We start from the raw sequence: 17983 nt of genomic DNA on the forward strand, positions 1-17983 counted from the left end.
AATAGAAGTCTTCCTATTTGTCATAGAAGGGTCCATAACTGCCACAATGTGGCCCTGGGGACTGCATAATGGGATGCTGGCTTGACCACACTCTGGAGGGATGTGGTGAAGCAGCAGTCGCCCAGGAGCATCGCTGTGTTGTCACTGTGCCTGAACGAAGACCGTGTGGACACCCAGCTTTGAAAAGGGAGTCCCGTCCCTGGAGATGGCTGGGCAGGGGACATTCCTACTTGACCACTACTGCTGATGGATTTCTTCATAATGAAATGGTCTTACTTTACACACCACCAAAAACATACAAAAATGGTGATTCTTGAGGCTGTTCCTTTACCTCAAAAATTTCACTTTTAGAAATCTTTCTTAGATTTTTCTTAATGCTAAAAGAACTATAATGCAAAAAAATGCTCTAAGGGGAGCCTGGCTGGCTCAGTCAGTGGAGCATGTGACTCCTGATCTCAGGGTTGTGAGTTCAAGCCCCACATTAGCTGTAGAGATCACTTAAAAATAAAATCTTTTTTTTTCCTTAAGTTTATTTTATTTATTTATTTATTTATTTATTTATAAATGTTTATTCATTTTTGAGAGAGAGAGAGGCAGAGCATGAGTGGGGAGGGGACAGAGAGAGAGAGGGAGACACAGAATCTGAGCAGGCTCCAGGCTCTGAGCTGTCAGCATACAGCCCAATGCAGGGCTTGAACCCACAAACTGTGAGATCATGACCTGAGCCGAAGTCAGATGCTTAACTGACTGAGCCACCCAGGTGCTCCTTGAGTTTATTTTGAGAGAGAGAGGGAGAGCGTGGGTGTGCACGGGGGAGGGGCAGAGAGAGAAGGAGAGACAGAATCTCAAGCAGGCTCTGTGCTGTCAGTGCAGAGCCTGATGCAGAGCTCAGTCCCACGACCGTGAGATCATGATCTGAGACAAAATCAGGAGTCAGACACTTAACTGAGCCACCTAGGCACCCCAAAAATAAAATCTTAAAAAACAAAACCAAACAAAACCCAAAAAGATGCTCTATGAAGAATAGTTTATAACTGTGAAATGATTTATAATAGTGAAAACATGGAAATAACTTCAACATCCAATAAAAGAATATTTAATAGAACATTATGCCTCCATTTAAAACACATGTAACTCCAAGGACAGTGCAGTTCCTTGGGAAAAAATTCTGCTATGCAGTAGGTGGGAAAAAAAGATTAAAGTGATATATACACTATGTTTGCAGTAACGTAAAAATCCACTCTGAAACAAGCAGAAGGTAATGTATCAAAGTGCGAAATGCAGTTTTATTAGCAATTATGGGAGTCTTTTCCTTAATTCCACATTTCCCGAAATGTGGTCATTTTGCTGCCATAATTTAAAAAGTATACTAAAAAGCATTTCATAAACTATAGCTCGCTCTATAAACATAAAGTATTATCACTGAGAAAGCAGCTTGGATTTGCTTAGGACTGTGCGGAATAAACAATTCCAGATGAACGCCGTCCACCTCTGAAGACAGCAGGGGGACAGGTCCCCTCAGAGGGGCTCCTCCCACAGGGCTGAACTGGTGAGCAGAGGGAGGCCCTGCGGGCAGACTGGCCAGCCTGGGTGAAGGCGTGCTTCTAGACACATCTATCCCCAACACCACACCCTGGATGAACGCCGGGCACCCGCCTGTGTGCTCACCATTTCCCACCAGGACGAAGCTGGTGTGTCAGGACCTGGCTACGCTAATGCTGGGCTTCTGAGACGGAGGTGCTGTCACCAGCAGTAGAGCTGCTTCAATGAAGCCAGGCTGGGAAATTTGCCTTTTCCCAAACCCCCACCAGTGAAGATTATTCTCCTCTCCCAGAACAGAATAATGTTCACTTGGAAAGAATAGCGTTCATACTTACTCTGTTTCTATTATTACCATTATTATTATTCTAAACATAACAGCATACAAAGGAAATTCCTGATCGAAATCATGCCAGGAGCCGGTCCCGAGGACACAATGATCAATATACCTTGTTTTTGTCCTCAGGTAAGACCTACTCCCCAGGTTGGTGACTTGCAAGCCCAAGGAAAGCAGGACGACGGGACATCCTCAAATGGCCCTCACGTCTTCCCTCCTATAGGGCAGCCCTTCCCAGGGTGGTGCCGACCGCTCAGAGAGGTGTCCCAGCGTGTGGGGAGATGGGCACAGGCGGCAGGGCCAGTCTTGTATCTGAGGCACGTGGATCTGAGCCGCAGTGCTTTCTGGGGAAGCAGCGAGGCTGATGACAACCAGCATGCCATGCTAATTTCCAGGTTTGCTGCCCAGCGGGAAAGTCCTGCTGGCCGAGGGCTGCACCACGCACAAGAGCTCTGTCACGTCCAGGGCGTTGAGTGGGTCCACGCCGCTCACGCCCGTGCCCCCCGTGCCCAGCAGGCTGCCCGGCACGTAGTAGGTGCTCAGTAAGTGTTTGTTGAACTGAATGGCAAAGGGCTTCTCCTCGCTGTGTCGTCTCTGGTGTTCGGCAAGGTGGGCGCTCCAGCCGAACATTTCCCCACACTCGTTACATCTGAACGACTTCTCCCCGGCGTGGACCTTCTGATGTTTGATGAGACAGTGATTCTGGCTGAAGGCCTTGCCGCACTCGCCGCACTTGTAGGGCTTCTCCCCGGTGTGGATGCGCTGGTGCACGATGAGGGACGAGTGGCAGCTGAAGGCCTTCCAGCAGCGGCTGCAGTCGAAGGGCTTCTCCCCGGTGTGGATGCGCTGGTGCACGATGAGGTAGGAGTGGGAGCTGAAGGCCTTGCCGCACTCATTGCACTTGAAGGGCTTCTCCCCGCTGTGGATGCGCTGGTGCACCACCAGGTACGAGTGGCAGCTGAATGCCTTGCCGCACGCGCCACACTTGAAGGGCTTCTCCCCCGTGTGGATGCGCTGGTGCAGCGTGAGGCGCGAGCGGCTGTTGAAGGCCTTGTCGCAGTCACCGCATTTGAACGGCTTGTCCCCGTTGTGGATCTTCTCGTGCACAGTCAGGGACGAGTGGCAGGTGAAGGCCTTCCCACACGCGCTGCACTTGTAGGGCTTCTCGCCCGTGTGGATGCGCTGGTGGCGCGTCAGGTGCGTCCTCTGGTTGAAAGCCTTCCCGCACGCGCCACACTGGTAGGGCTTCTCGCCTGTGTGCACGCGCAAGTGCATGTTGAGCAGCGAGCTGCAGCTGAAGGCCTTCTCGCAGGCGCTGCACTTGTAGGGCCGCTCGCCTGTGTGGATCCTGTGATGCACGTTCAGCGATGAGTGGCAGCTGAAGGCCTTGCCGCACTCGCCGCAGAAGAAGGGCTTCTCGCCGGTGTGGATGCGCTGATGCTCGATGAGGTTGGTGCTCCAGGTGAAGGCCTTGCCGCACTCGTGGCATTTGTAGGCTTTCTCTCGGGCGTGCCACCGCCGGTGCAGGGTCAAGGACGAGCTCTGGCGGAAGGTTTTTCCGCATTCGCTGCACACGAAGAGGCCATCCCCAGAGGCCGCCACCCGCCTCCTGCTTGGGGCCAGATGTTCACCGTGATCACCGGATTTGCACGGGCCTCTCCCTGCGCCTGCTCTCCGGTGCTTCGTGGCCGCCTCACCAGACCGGAAGCCCTCGGTGGACCCATCAGGAGGGTCTTCAGGAATGTTCTGGGGGGTGAAGAGGGTACGCCCAGAGGGGAAATCCTTCTCAGACACCTCATGGCCCTGCTGGTGCCTCTCCAGGGAAATGTCCCGGCAGCTGGTGGGCGCTGGCCTCTGCAGTGTGGCCTCACCCCTCACCAGAGAGGCTGCCGGACGCTCTCGGGCCCATCCATTGCCCAGACCGGGGCTGTGGATGCTAGACTTCACCAGTGGCTCAGTGATGGGCTCCTGGTAAGGCTCTTCCTTGTGAACACCCTGTCGTTGACACGACTCGTCCTTCACCTCATGCCCAGGCTCCCCTTCTGTAAGAAACAGAAAATGCAATCTTCCATAAGCACGCGGAGAGCTGGCACTAGAACTCAGGCTGTGGTCTGCCGGGGGTTCAGGTGAGCACAGAGAAGAGAGGGGAGGCCAACAGCCAGAGCACGCCAAGGCTTGGGGCATGCATCTCGGGTGAGATGGGTGCAAGCCCACAAGAGACGGGGCAGAGGAAGATGGAGATGGGAAATTCCAAATAGAGCCAGGGACCCAGGAAAGGGGCAGGGCTCATGGGGTCTGGCGGTTGGACATGATTCACTTATCGAAACAACGACTGCTGTGTGTACGTACATCTCTGATGTACGTACATCTCTTTAAGAGCTAAATCAGTCTCCTGTCAGCCTCACATGCCAGGGGGATGATCTCCATTGGAGCCACCTCTGCGAACCTTGATCCCCCTCCCTTCCCAACCCAAGGCTGACTCTGCCTTCTTCTCGGTGAGTGAAGCCCTGGTTCCACACACTCCCTGCCCCCTGTCCATTTGCCACTTGTTGAATGTTTCCAGAGATGTGGACGTTATTTCTGTCTCTCACCAGTAGAAGGCAGAGGTTTTTGTCTGTTTTGCTTACCACTGAATTTCCAGCACAGCTGCCCACACACAGTTGGTGTTCAACGTATGTGTTGAAGGAAGGAAGCAGGACCACACGGGGGCGGGGGTGTGAGCACTGAGAGGCAAGGGTCTGTACATCCTTCCATTGTGTTCCCTGCTCACCTGGCCAAGCCCCTCCAGGGGCTTCTCTGGGCATCCACCACGGCTCCTCACCTCGTTCCAAGTGGGAGATCACATCTGGCTTGCAGACTGGGGGTCCTGTTTGTAGGGAGGAAGTGGTGTGTGTGGTTCTGAGTGCTGTGGCTCCCCACAGCAGGACAGCGCCAGGAAACAGGACAGCGCCAGGAAACAGCCCAGCCCAGCACTAAGAGGTGTGCGCCATCCCCGGGGACGGGGGTCTCACATGCAGAACCTCAAATGAAGCACGTACTCTGAGGACCCCGTGGGTACTAATGTTCCCCTCTGTATCTCCCTTGGAAAGCTCCAGGGCAGGCTGGGCTCCCAGGCCCCTGTCCATCTCCTCCCTCTCTTCTGGCCCCAACCCTAGGACCAGCCCTACCTCCAGGCAAGGATGTTGGCAGTTACCATGCACTGCCCAGGCCCAGCATCAGTGCAGAGACCACATCTCCTGCATCTGGGCCTGGCACTGAAGGGAGGCTTGGGAATACCTATTGGCATGGCAGAATGCCCAGACTGCAGGCTGAGCTTGAGGAGCTATCTTACCCAGAGCAAGAAGGTTCTGGTAGTTCTCCAGCATCACGTCACGGTACAAGGCCCTCTGAGGGGAGTCTAGCTGGCCCCACTCCTCCTGTGTGAAGTCCACAGCCACATCCTTGAAAGTCACCGATTCCTGGAATGACACACACATTCTCATTCACTCAGGACAGGAGTGATTCAGACTGTGTTCATGGCTCCGAGGGAGCCACATGTCGACTCAGGACCTTAGGAATGAAGGGTTAACCTTGGGTGACCTTCTCCTGAGTATGGAAGGTTGTGCTGTAGATGCCATCTATCTACAGCCCAACATACACAACACGTCTGAACCAGGAATGGCCATGCAGACCCTGGCCTTCTGGACTGGGAGGGCCAAGCTAACTGGCCAGCCCTGGTGTAGGTGCCTCAGTGGGCTGGAGGCTGCTGTAAGTTCTGGGTAAGATGCTATGCTTCCCAGGCTTAAGAATGTCAAGCTTAAGAACTTGAAAGACTAGTACAAAGAACCCAGAAGCCCTATTCAAATCTCACCATTGCAAAAGGACCCTACTTTGGGCAGGAAGCCATTATTACACCCTAAGGAAGTAAACTCTACTTATCAGCACAGGCCCAAAGGACCAAGGGAGCCACTTTGTGTTCTGCCTGCCTGCCTCCCACACCTTCCCACCAGACCCCTGTTCCCCTGCCCTCCCTCAGCTCATGTCCTGACCTGTTCCCACTCTCCCCAACAGTGGTCACTGACACGTGCAGGCACTCCTGTTCTAGAACCCCAGGCTCCTCTGCTGCCTGGGGCTCCTAACCGGCTCTGGAGCCTCCAGGCTGGCATCCCCAATGTTCCTCTAGCTCTTCACGCTCCAATTCCACTCTGCATCCCCCTTGATAGCAGCATATAAGCTCTCCAGGCCCATCAGGGCGCTGACCTAAGGTGGCAAGGGTGTGTCTTTCTTCAAAGACATGGGTACTGTGGGATCTTGGCTTAAATCATAGACAGGGCATTACATTAGACATAACAATGAAGAACAAACCAAGCAGAGGAGGCCTGGCTCCCATCTTGTAAGTGTTTGCTGGGAGTGACTGGCATGTAACCAAGCTCCCAGGGGTCATCAGGTTTCTCTGGAAACCCTGGACCTGCATCAGCACCCATGGTCAGGCACCGTGGTGCACAATGTCAGGCCCTGAGATGAGGCCTTCTGCCTACCAGGAAGTCAGGAAGAGTGGGGGCATCCTTAGGGACCACCAGAGCTTTGACCAACAGCTCTAAAAGTGGCTTATGCTTGGGGTGCCTGGGTGGCTCAGTCGGTTAAGCCTCTGACTTCGGCTCAGGTCATGATCTCACGGTCTATGAGTTTGAGCCCTGCTTTGGGCCCTGTGCTGTCAGTACAGAGCATGGAGCCTACTTTGGATTCTGTGTCTCCCTTTCTCTGCCCCTCGTCCATTCATGCTCTCTCAAAAAATGAATAAATGTTAAAAAAATTAAAAAAAAAAGTGGTTTATACTTTTAGACAGTTTTCACCATTGCTGTGGACAGAACTGTGTCCACCTGAAATCATATGTGGACACCCTCACTTCCAACATGACTGTATTTGGAGCCAGGGTCTCTTTAGTAGGTATCCGAGGTTACAAGGGGCCATAAGGGTGGGCCCTGATCTGACAAGCTTGGTGGCTGCATTTGAAGAGGACAAGAGATCTCTCTCCCTGCTGCGCATCCCGAGAAGCAAGAGCCAGGAAGAGAGCCTCAGCAAACCGGACCCTGCTGGCACCCTGATCTCAGACTTGCCGCCTCCAGAACTGTGTGAAAATACATTTCTGTTGTTTAAGCCGCCAAGTCAGTGGTATTTTGTTACGGCAGCCCGACCGCAGACAAACACCAACATAACGCAGTAGGAAAGATAAAGCCCCTCTTTATAACACACACAAAATGCAAGTCTCGGTGGGACAAGGATCTAAATGTGGGCGCTGCTGGGAGATAGTTCCCTAAATCCCTGGCTAGCATGACAGGAAACCCAGAAACCAGGAGGGGGCGATTTACGTTTCTTCCATGAAAGTTTACATTTTCTGCATGCAACACTGGCAAATCACTAAGAAGAAAGAAAAAAGAAAATGGGCATAGGGTTTAAGCAGACAATTCACAGAACACTGACAAATGACTAATAAGCACATGAGGTGATGCTCAGCTACACTAGATACACAGAAATGATTAATAAAATACCATTTCACACACAGCAGAGAGGTACAATGTTTAAAGCCTGAAAGTAAGTAGTGGGGGCTGGTCCGTGGGGAAACAGATGGTCTTACACCATTGGATAGGTATCAGGGGGACATCCATTTTGGAGGGCAAAACCTGCTCCACTTTCTCTAGTGAAGCCGAGAGTGTGTGTTCCCTGTGCCTCAGAAGTTCACTCTGAGATTCCTATCCAGCCCGAGTAACTGAGAAAACACTGGAAACATGCTGAACGCCCATCAACCGGTAGGGATGAATATACCACAGAAAACTGTGCAGCACTGAAAATGAACACGGTGGAGTAACTCGTCCTGTGGGGAGCTCTTCAGAGCAGTGTGGTGGGCACAAAAGCAGGCTGAGGGAAACCATGCCCGGTGTGATGCCTGACACGGTACCGTCTAGAACCACACACGGCACCGCGTGGAGTTTACAGACACTCAGATGTGCATCTAGCTCTACTGTCTGGCAGATGAGAGCACAGGCTCTAAGCCCAATGGCCTGGGTGGGCTACCCACTCTTGCCCTTCCTGGCTCTATGAATTGGGGGTGCCTCAGTTTCCTTGTCTGTTAACAGTACCTATGTCATTAATCACAGAGAGGACTGAATGAATTACTACTGTGTGCGAAGCACACACTCGAGTGCCTGGCAGATGGCAGATGGCAGGTGCCCTTTGGTGTTTGCCGTTCGTCACCATCCTCTGATACTGTCACAGACTGAGGAGGGCAGGGGAAGAAGAAGATGGGGGGCCAAGAAGGATGCAAAAAAACCTCTTGCCTTTACCTGCAATATTTTACTTTTTTAAAGGATTTGGAACAAATATGACACAATTTAGTCATTAATTTTGCAAAGTAGGTACACAGAGGGTTGTTATTACTCTGCTTAAAGGTTTCAAAATTTGAAAAATAAGAAAAAGCCATTCAAGGAGGAAGACTGCACATTTCCAATGGACATATAAAAAGAGTAATGATTTTTTTTTTTTTTTTTTTTGGTCAGGAAAACGTAGATTGAAACAAAATAACGTAACACTTTTTACCTATCAGGGGAGCACTAATTAAAACCTGGCATCCTGGCAATGAGGAAGCATTTTTGGTGGGAGTGGGAATTGTTCTACTCTTCTGGGTATTCACACTGTAGAAATAAAGTTTCTGCACATAAGGAAGCAAATGCAAGGTTGAGTATTGCCAGCACTGTACTTACCAGAAACCAACCAACCAAGGCATCAGGATGGTTGACTAAATTAGGGTAGGCGCCTACAGGCAGACCACGGAAAATAATGCAGCTATCCAAAGGTATGCGTTGTACATTATGCTAAGTGAAGGAAGCCAAAAAAGGCCACATATGGTATGATCCCACTTATATGAAATGCCCAGAATAAGCAAATACAGAGAGACGAAAAGCAAATTAGTGGTTGCTGAGGGCTAGAGTGATAGCTAATGGATATAGGGTTTCTTTTGGGGGTGATAGAAATGTTCTAAAACTGACTACGGTTGACGGTTGCACTGCTTTGTGAATACACTCAAAACCACTGAATTGTACCCTTGAAAAGGACGGATTTTATGGTATGTGAATTATACGTCCATAAAAACAAAGGGAAGCACTGGAATGTGTACAGTCTGATCCCATTTTTAAAACAATATGGTTAAGCCCCATGTCTACGTATGCTGGAAGCTGCTCATGTGAACAAGGAAAGAGATGTGGAAGAATAAGTATCAAAACTGAGGACACTGGCTGTCTTAAGGAAATGTGATTGTAGGTACAGGGAAAGGAGAAGATTATTAACTTTGTTACACAGCAAATATTGGTTTTGTAAATTAAAAAAAAATTACTTTTCAAAGAAGAAGGAAAAGCAAAGCAGGGCAGGGGTTAGCAGTATGATTTTGGTCTGGCCACCCAGTTTCCTTGAGCCTGTTTTCCTGCAGCTAGGGAAAAGACTGGGAGCAGTGGGGCCTCCTGTGGTTGAAGAGAAAATAAAGCAGGGTGAAAGTATCCCAGTCTCAGGTACCAAGGAAAGGACGCAGCGTCTGTCAGTCCCTGCTTGGCCATCTCCGGCCTCTCTGGCTGGGCACACCAAGAGGCTGGAGACCCTGCCCTGGCTCTATGAGAAGAGAACAAACAGCAGTACGCGCCGCGTCCAGAATCGTGTCAGGGATGTCTCCTGTCTCAAGCATTAGAGAAGGGGCAGGCCACAGCAGAGCACGTTGGCGCCCAGAAATGGGGTGAGTTAGGCTCCGGCTGGGGGCGTGTCCTGATACTTCACGCTCACGGAGCTCTGTCGTCGTGGATGAGGAGCAGTGGGAGGTGCCGCTGTGGCCAGAGGATGAAGACACGTGCTCTGAGGTGCTGATGCCTGTGTTCTGCAGCAGGATGGACAGAGGGAAGGCAGGAGAGATGGATGAGAACAGATTCTGCATGTGGGCTGGCAGAGTGAAGAAGAAGCAGCCTGGTAAAAACTGCGTTTCATGTTCTGCTTCCAGACACAAAAAAGTAACAAGGACCAGGTTTGCCCTGTTCCCTCAGACAACTGCTAAACTGGGCAAAATGTATGAAACAATGATTGAATTCAAGACACTAGACGAGTCGCAGCTCAGAACAGACCTCTGACAGAAGGGAAACAAAATGAGCCCCACAGCCACCCGATCCTCCCACCTGGAAGCAGTTTCCAGACTATAGTGTGGGGAATGGTGACCCAGACAGAACCTGTGGTCTCACCAACTTGAAGGAGAACAGAGTTTAGGGTGTCCAGGTGATTAAAATTTCTAGGGCTACATGCCAGAGCAGAGGACCCAGAACTCTGGATCCACTTGAGACTGACTGAGGACCAACAGGCATGTGCCTGGGAGGAAACAACCCCAAACCAGGAAAAGAAACACCAGAAAGAAGTAGGTAGAACAATTATTAAAACTCACACAAGGTTGGGGGTAGTTTATGGTCTCACCAGCCAGAGTGGAATGCCCTCCTGCTGAATGGGCACTGAGAAGAGTCCATAGAAGAGAAGAGCTTCAGTGGTCTGACAAAATTAGCGCAAGACTAAAGCCTTCTCTGGCTCCACCTCAACAAAACCTAAAGAGCAAGCCTTGAAAGATCCAACTAATACTAAGCAATGCCCACCCAGAACAAATTCCAGAAATATTTAAGAATTCCAAAAAAAAGCCAACACTCAACAAAGTCAAATTCACTCTAGCATCTAGTAAAGCAACTAAAAGGAAAAAATAAGTTAACAAAATCAGAGAAATTAAGAGTATACTAAAATAGTATTTGTTTACCTCATAAGAACGCATAAAGGAGAAACAAACAAAAAAGACACAAGACCTATAGAAAACAAATAACAAAATGGCAGATGTAAATCCAGTCATAGCCATAATTATATTAAATATGAATGGTCTTTGGGGCACCTGGGTGGCTCAGTCGGTTGAGCGTCCGACTTCGGCTCAGGTCATGATCTCACAGTCTGTGAGTTCGAGTCCCGCGTTGGGCTCTGTGCTGACAGCTCAGAGCCTGGAGCCTGCTTCAGATTCTGTGTCTCCCTCTCTCTGACCCTCCCCCGTTCATGCTCTGTCTCTGTCTCAAAAATAAATAAACATTAAAAAAAATTAAGGGGCGCCTGGGTGGCGCAGTCGGTTAAGCGTCCGACTTCAGCCAGGTCACGATCTCGCGGTCCGGGAGTTCGGGCCCCGCGTCAGGCTCTGGGCTGATGGCTCAGAGCCTGGAGCCTGTTTCTGATTCTGTGTCTCCCTCTCTCTCTGCCCCTCCCCCGTTCATGCTCTGTCTCTCTCTGTCCCAAAAATAAATAAACGTTGAAAAAAAAAATTAAAAAAAAAGAAATGTGAATGGTCTTAGGGTGCTTGGGTGGCTCATTCAGTTGTGTCTAACTCTTAATTTCAGCTCAGGTCATGATCTCATGGTTCGTGAAACTGAGCCACCACTCTGCACTGCAGGTGTGGAGCCTCCTTGGGATTCTCTCTCTCCTTCTCTCTCTGCCCTTCCCCTGCTTGCATATACACACTCTTTTCCTCTCAAAATAAATAAATAAACTTAAAGTAAACAAATGAATCAATGTGAATGGTCTTAATACTCCAATTGAAAATTAAAGATTGTCAAATCGAATTAAAAAATTAAGACCCAACTATATGTCAGCCACAGAAACCCACTTTAAAAACGAAGACAAGGGCACGTGGGTGGCTTAGTCGGCTAAATGTCCGACTCTTGATTTCAGGTCAGGTCATGATTTCACGGTTCGGTTGGTGAGATCATACCCCGTGTTGGGCTTTATGCTGACAGTGTGGAGCCTGCTTGGGATTCTCTCTCCCTCTCTTTCTGCCCCTTCCTGGCTTGTGCATGATCCTTCTCTCTCAAAATAAATACATAAACATTAAAAAAACAAAGACAAATACACCACACATACACAATAAATAAAAATAAACATCAAGTAAGAAAAAAAGAAAAACAAAGACAAAGGTAGTTTAAAAGTAGAAGAATGGGAAAAGATATATCCTGCAAATACTAATCAAAAGAAAGCTGAAGTGGCTACATTAACATTAGACAAAGCAGATTTCAGAGCAAAGGACACCATCAGAGATAAAGAGAGATGTTACATAATAATCACTATGCGATTATGTAATGGTCATCATCACAACAGCAATTCATTAAAAGCTCACAACATTATAGATGTACCAAAAAAGCTTCAAAATACATAAAGCAAAAACCTGATAGAACTGAAAAGACAAATCCACAATTATACTTGGTAATTTCAACAATAATCTCTCTCAATAATTGATAGAACACATAAGCAAAAAATATGTAAGGACATAAAACAATTGATTAACACATCATTCAACTTAATTAACATTCACATAACACTCTAGCTGACAAAAGCAGAAGACACATTCTTTTCAAGTGCATATAGAACATTTATCATGGTAAACCACATTCTGAGCAATAAAATAAACCTTAGTAAATTTGAAAAAATTCAAATCATACAAAAGTTCCTTCTCTAACTACAACAGAATTAAACTAGAAATCAATAATAGAAAGATATCTGGAAAATCCTCTAAATATTGGGAAATTAAACAACACATTCCTAAATACCACATGGTTGAAGAAGAAATCACAATGGAAACTGGAACTATTTTGAACTGAATACAAATGAAAATACAACATAAAGTTTGTGGGATGTAGCTAAGGTAGTGCTAAGAGGGAAATTTATAGCATCGGATGGTATATGAGAAAAGAAGGAAGGTGCCAAATCAATATCTGAGTTTCAACTTTTTTTTTTTTTTAAAGTTTTTTTTTTTTTTTAATTTTTTTTTTCAACGTTTTATTATTTATTTTTGGGACAGAGAGAGACAGAGAATGAACGGGGGAGGGGCAGAGAGAGAGGGAGACACAGAGTCGGAAACAGGCTCCAGGCTCTGAGCCATCAGCCCAGAGCCCGACGCGGGGCTCGAACTCACGGACCGCGAGATCATGACCTGGCTGAAGTCGGACGCTTAACCGACTGCGCCACCCAGGCGCCCCTCTGAGTTTCAACTTTAAGAAACCAAAATAAGTAGGGGCACCTGGGTGGCTCAGTCGGTTAAGCAACTGACTTTGGCTCAGGTCATGATCTCATGGTTCGTGAGTTCGAGCCCCACATCGGGCTCTGTACAGACAGCTCAGAGCCTGGAGCCTGCTTCAGATTCTGTGTCTCCCTCTCTCTCTGCCCCTCCCCCATTCACTCTCTGTCTCTGTTTCTCTCTCTCAAAAATAAATAAATATATTTTTTTTAATTTTAAAAAAAGAAACCAAAATAAGTAAAGGAAGGAAATAATATGGATCTAAAATCAATGAAATAGGAAACAGAAATTCAATAGAGAAAATCAAATCAAAAGATGGCTCTTGGAAATGATCGATAAAATTGATAATTAAACATATATTTACTATTTGACTCAGCAATTCCACTTAGGTATTTATTCTAGAGAATTTAAAACAATTTATTCTAGAGAATTTAAAACAGAGTACAAATATCTATATTTGTACTCAAATATTGATAGCAGGTTTACTTGTAATAGCCAAAACTTGGAAACAACCTAATATCCCTCAGCTAGTAGATGGATGAACAAATTGTAAATATCCATACAGTCTTTTGGGCTGAATTGTGACCCCTCCAAATTCACATGTTGAAGTCCCAGCCCCTAGTACCTCAGAAAAATGACCATGCTTGGAGAGAGGGTCCTTAAAGAGATAATAAAGGCAAAATGAGGTCATTATAGTGAGCCATCATCCAATAGGACTGGTGTCCTGATAATAAAATGAACTTTGGACCCAGACATGTACAGAGAAAGACCATGTGAAGTCACTGGGAGAAGGTACCTTTACAAACCAAGAAGAGCAGCTTCAGAAGAAACCAATCCTGCTGAAATCTGGATCTTGAACATCCAGAACTGAGACAATAAATTTGTTGTTTAAGCCATCTGTAGCACTTTGCTATGGCAGCCCTTGTAAACTAATACAAATGGTATATTACTTAGCAATAAAAAGGAACAAACTATTGATTCACATAACGATATGAACTCAAAGCATTACGCTAAATGAAATTAGAAACTAAAAACTATGTGGGGCACCCAGCTGGCTCAGTTGGCAGACCCAACTCTTGATCTCAGGGTTATGGGTTTGAGCCCCATGTTGGGTATAGAAATTACTTAAAAATAAAATATTTAGGGACGCCTGGGTGGCTCAGTTGGTTGAGCATCCAACTCTTGGTTTTGGCTCAGGTCATGATCCCAGGGTCATGGGACTGCAACCCACGTTGGGCTCCGTGCTGAGAGTGGAGCCTGCTTAAGATTTCTCTCTGTTCCCCTCTACCTACTCACGGGTCTCCCTCTTAAAAAAAAATAAAATAAAATCTTTAAAAAACAAAACTAGGGGCGCTAGGGTGGCTCAGTTGGTTAAGAGTCCAACTTCAGCTGTCATGATCTCACGGTTCATGGGTTCAAGCCCTGTATTGGGCTCTGTGCTGACAACTCAGAGCCTGGAGCCTGCTTCGGATTCTTTGTCTCCCTCTCCCTCTTCCCTCACTCTGCTCTGTCTCTGTTTCTCTCTCAAAAATAAATAAACATTAAAAAAATCTTTTTAAAAAGAAACCAAACACTACATACTATGTATTTCCATACACAATTCTTAAAAAATGCAAAACTGTGGCTGCCACAGGATTGGGGGAGAGGACTGACTGTAAAGGGGTATGAAGGAACTTTCTGGGTGATGGAAATGTTCTATGTTATGATTGTGGTGCTGGTTACATTTAACAAAACTCATCAAATCCTGTACTTAAAATTGGAGAACTTTATATAAATTATACCTCAATAAATGTGATTCAGAAAACCCACTGGATTTCATGGAGATGAGAAAGTGGGGGTGAGGACACGTGCTGAGAACATGCCCATAACTGAGGCAGGCAGAGATGAAGCATAATGGTCATGGCATTAGCAGAAGAAAGGAGAAACATAGGCAGAAACAAGCTCCAGAGACAACAGAATGTGGTGTTGGAGAAAGGGGGCTATCAGAGGCTACAAGGCTTCTGTGTGAGGGTGTCAAAAGGCAAGGGCAAGATAGGATCTGAGCCTTGTGAAGGCCCATCAGGGGGTATTCCCAACCCACTGGGAGAAGCCCATGTCTGGTGTGCATTCATTCTGTAGAATAGGAAACAAATCCCAGGGGGAAGGTGTGGGAATCAAATGTGTGGTACTGAAACTGGCAAGGAAGTCAGAAAAGACTGTGGGGGTGGGGGGGATGTCCCAGGAGAGCAAAACACTTGACTGTGAGTCTGAGTGGGACTGCTGGGAGAGAAGAGTACTCAGGAGAGGAGGACCAGTTACTCAAGGATCTAACAAGCTGATCCTTTAGGAATAACACGTATGAACAAGAAAGGTACTACCTTGAGGGAGTCACTCACAAGTGCATGCACACTTCCTATTGAACCATTCGAAGGTAAGTTGCAAACATCATATCTTACCCCACATGCTTCACCTTGTATATTCTAAGGATACTCTCTTACCCAATCACAGTGTTATCATCACACCCAAGAAATTTAATGTTGATACTATATGATCTAAGATAAATCCATTTTCAAATGTCCTCAATTGTCCCAAACTTCCTTTGATTGAATTTTTTGGATCTCTGACCCATCAAAGATCACACACAGCATTTGACAGTCATTTCAATCTTGAGCGTTTTATAGAACAAAAGAGCATTCTAACACATTACAGAAGCTAGGCACATCTCATAATATGGTTTTTATAGTTACTTCTATTTTTTTGTAATCAGACCCCTTTCAAGTGGGAGGTTAACAGAATCACAAAACCCTAAAAAAGTCAAAGGACCCTCCATCCTCCAGCCCTTCTCACTACTGAACACTCTCTTTATCAACTGTACCCTTTTAAATACTGTGAAGGATGGGGGTGGTTTAGGTGGTAGAACAAAATGAGAAACAAAACCCAAAGTCTGTGAAAGGAGGGATTTGGGCCCTATTTAGCTGCAGAAGTGGCCCCAGGGCCAATTCCTCGCTGAGCTCCCAAATCTGCTAAAACTCCAGGTTTTTCCTTGACAACCCCATTTCAGGGTCCGTACAGTGGAAATGCAGACAGGGACGCACCCCCTTACCAACACTCTTACCCTGGTGCTGCAATGCAGCCTTTCCTTCAACTGTTCCACACCCCCCTACCTGATTCCATCCCAGAAAATTCTCCCCAAGGAGGGCCATCCCCCAGGTCTGCATGTGAAGGTGACTGAAGTGATTGGGTGAGCTGTCATCTATGTGCTTAGGTTCCACTAAAACCACTCCTCTGAGCTCCTGCTATAATGCTGGGCAAATGACCCACCCACTGGGCTGAATCAGGCTGGAAGGGACACTCATTTCAAGGGCACACTTGGACTCTTCTACCAGAGCTGTTCCCTTGCCCAGAGCTTCCTAAGGACGGGAGAGCAGGCACCCCAGATTGGGAGAGGGAGAGAGGTGGTCCTTGAATGACTTGAAGATCCTGGGCAGAAGAAAAGTGCCAACCCCCTTTATAAAGAGCGAGATGTTCAGAAGGAAAAAAAGACAACTACTCACCTCGGACCTGGCTTCCAGGAGACCCTGACCCAATTTATCCTCTGGATTCTTTCTGAGGGTAAGAGCAGGCTCCTGGGAGGGCAGAGCTGAGGAGGAGAAATGAGTCAAAGGGGCTGTTCTGCCCATAGCCACCAGGCGCATGGCTGAACTAAATAGAGCCCACTCCACCCCTGGCATGGGGGAGGATCAGAGAGAAGTCAGGAACAGCCCATATAGATGGGGTAGGGAGGGAGCCCTAATATCCAACACAATCCGATAGGCATCAGGGATTAATTCTGCCAGTGTCTCAGGCACTCCAATCAAGAAGGAAGAATACTGCCATTCCCTTCCTCTTCAGCATGCTTGAGACGTGGAAGTAAACGGGTGCGCGCGGTGGCCTGACTCTGCTAGGTGCTTCTGGGAAACTAGGCTGACATCTCTGGGTGTCAGTCTCAAGCGCAAGGCCACAGACCCAGTGACTAGAAGAGTCAACTGTACCTGTCTCCTGGGGCTTCGGGGCAGGGGTCTCCATGGCGCCCCTCGGCAGTGTTCCCCGGAGGCGTGGGCAGCTCTGCAGCCTCCTGGGCCCCAGGCCAGGCCCAGAGGCGCGGGTCCTGCTCCTGGGGCTCAGGGACAGCCTGCAGGGGAGCCCCGTGGGGTTGCACGCGCACTCCCGGCTGCACGGTCACGCACGCGGAGACTCCTGAGTTCCCCTCAAGGTCGGGGTCAAGCTGGCTCGGCAAGCGCCACACACCCGAGGCTGCGCTCACGCCCCATCACCCGCGACCTGGGGCACTGCGTCGGGGGACCAGGGCCGGCCTCAAGCTCAGCCGTCCGGAGGCAGCGGGCGTAGAACGCGGCCCCTCCGCGGACTGACAGACCGACCGACGCTCTGACAGATGCGCGAGCAAGCGGGCCGGCCTCCCACAAAAGCGGACCCACGACCACAAAGGAGCAGCTCAGCGACCGCCGCGGGAAAGTACGCCTGCGCGGACCGGACGCGAACTACAACTTCCGGTAGCCTTTGCGTCGCGCTGGCGTGGACTCCATTGAGAGAATGCAGTCGGGGTCCCGGAGCTGCCTGGCACCTCGACGCGAACCGGCTTTGTAAGCACAGGCTTCTGGGAAATGTAGTTCCCAGCGCAGCAACTAAACTCTCTGGACCCGCCCCACTCTTCCTCCCACTCTTTGCTGCATAAGGCTCTTGTGTCTCGGTGGGTGGGTGCGTGAGTGAATGAGTGGAGTGAGTGTCTCTCTCTCTCTCATTGGGGATGTGAGAGGACGGTACCCAGAAACGTGGAAATATCCTATCAGTTCGTCCATGCCTCCAGATGGCGTCGGGTGGGCTCCGACCCACATTCATTTTTGCGAATCCTCAGGCCTCTGGTCTTAGGGACCCTAGAGGTGGTGGCCTGCACCCTGGACCCCGAAGAAGGGAGAGCCCGAGCCCTGGCGGGACTGCCCACCCTTAGGAGCTTGGGAAGGAGGATCTGGGCTGTGGCA

At 48.6% G+C, this 17983-nt stretch overlaps 1 protein-coding gene across 1 annotated transcript; it reads right to left on the reverse strand.

Annotated features, from left to right (window-relative positions):
• Nucleotides 1-938: 938 nt before the first annotated feature.
• ZNF74 (zinc finger protein 74) lies at nucleotides 939-17364 on the reverse strand. Its single transcript, XM_030336940.1, has 5 exons — nucleotides 16979-17364; nucleotides 16502-16587; nucleotides 5208-5334; nucleotides 4647-4742; nucleotides 939-3918 (listed from the first exon to the last, which is right to left on the reverse strand). Exons 1-5 carry the CDS (start codon nucleotides 17010-17012, stop codon nucleotides 2261-2263), a joined length of 2001 nt encoding a protein of 666 aa, XP_030192800.1. The 5' UTR covers nucleotides 17013-17364; the 3' UTR covers nucleotides 939-2260.
• Nucleotides 17365-17983: the final 619 nt, after the last annotated feature.

The sequence above is a fragment of the Lynx canadensis genome, chromosome D3 (assembly GCF_007474595.2).
Source record: "Lynx canadensis isolate LIC74 chromosome D3, mLynCan4.pri.v2, whole genome shotgun sequence".
NCBI lineage: Eukaryota > Metazoa > Chordata > Mammalia > Carnivora > Felidae > Lynx > Lynx canadensis.

Coding starts and splice junctions, on each gene's coding strand:
- ZNF74 (XM_030336940.1), bottom strand. CDS start 17,012: ATGGAGACCCCTGCCCCGAAGCCCCAGGAGACAG. Junction 16,588..16,978: donor CCCGAAGCCCCAGGAGACAG/GTACAGTTGACT, acceptor TCTCCTCCTCAG/CTCTGCCCTCCCAGGAGCCT. Junction 3,919..4,646: donor CCCTGGAGGGGCTTGGCCAG/GTGAGCAGGGAA, acceptor TGTTTCTTACAG/AAGGGGAGCCTGGGCATGAG.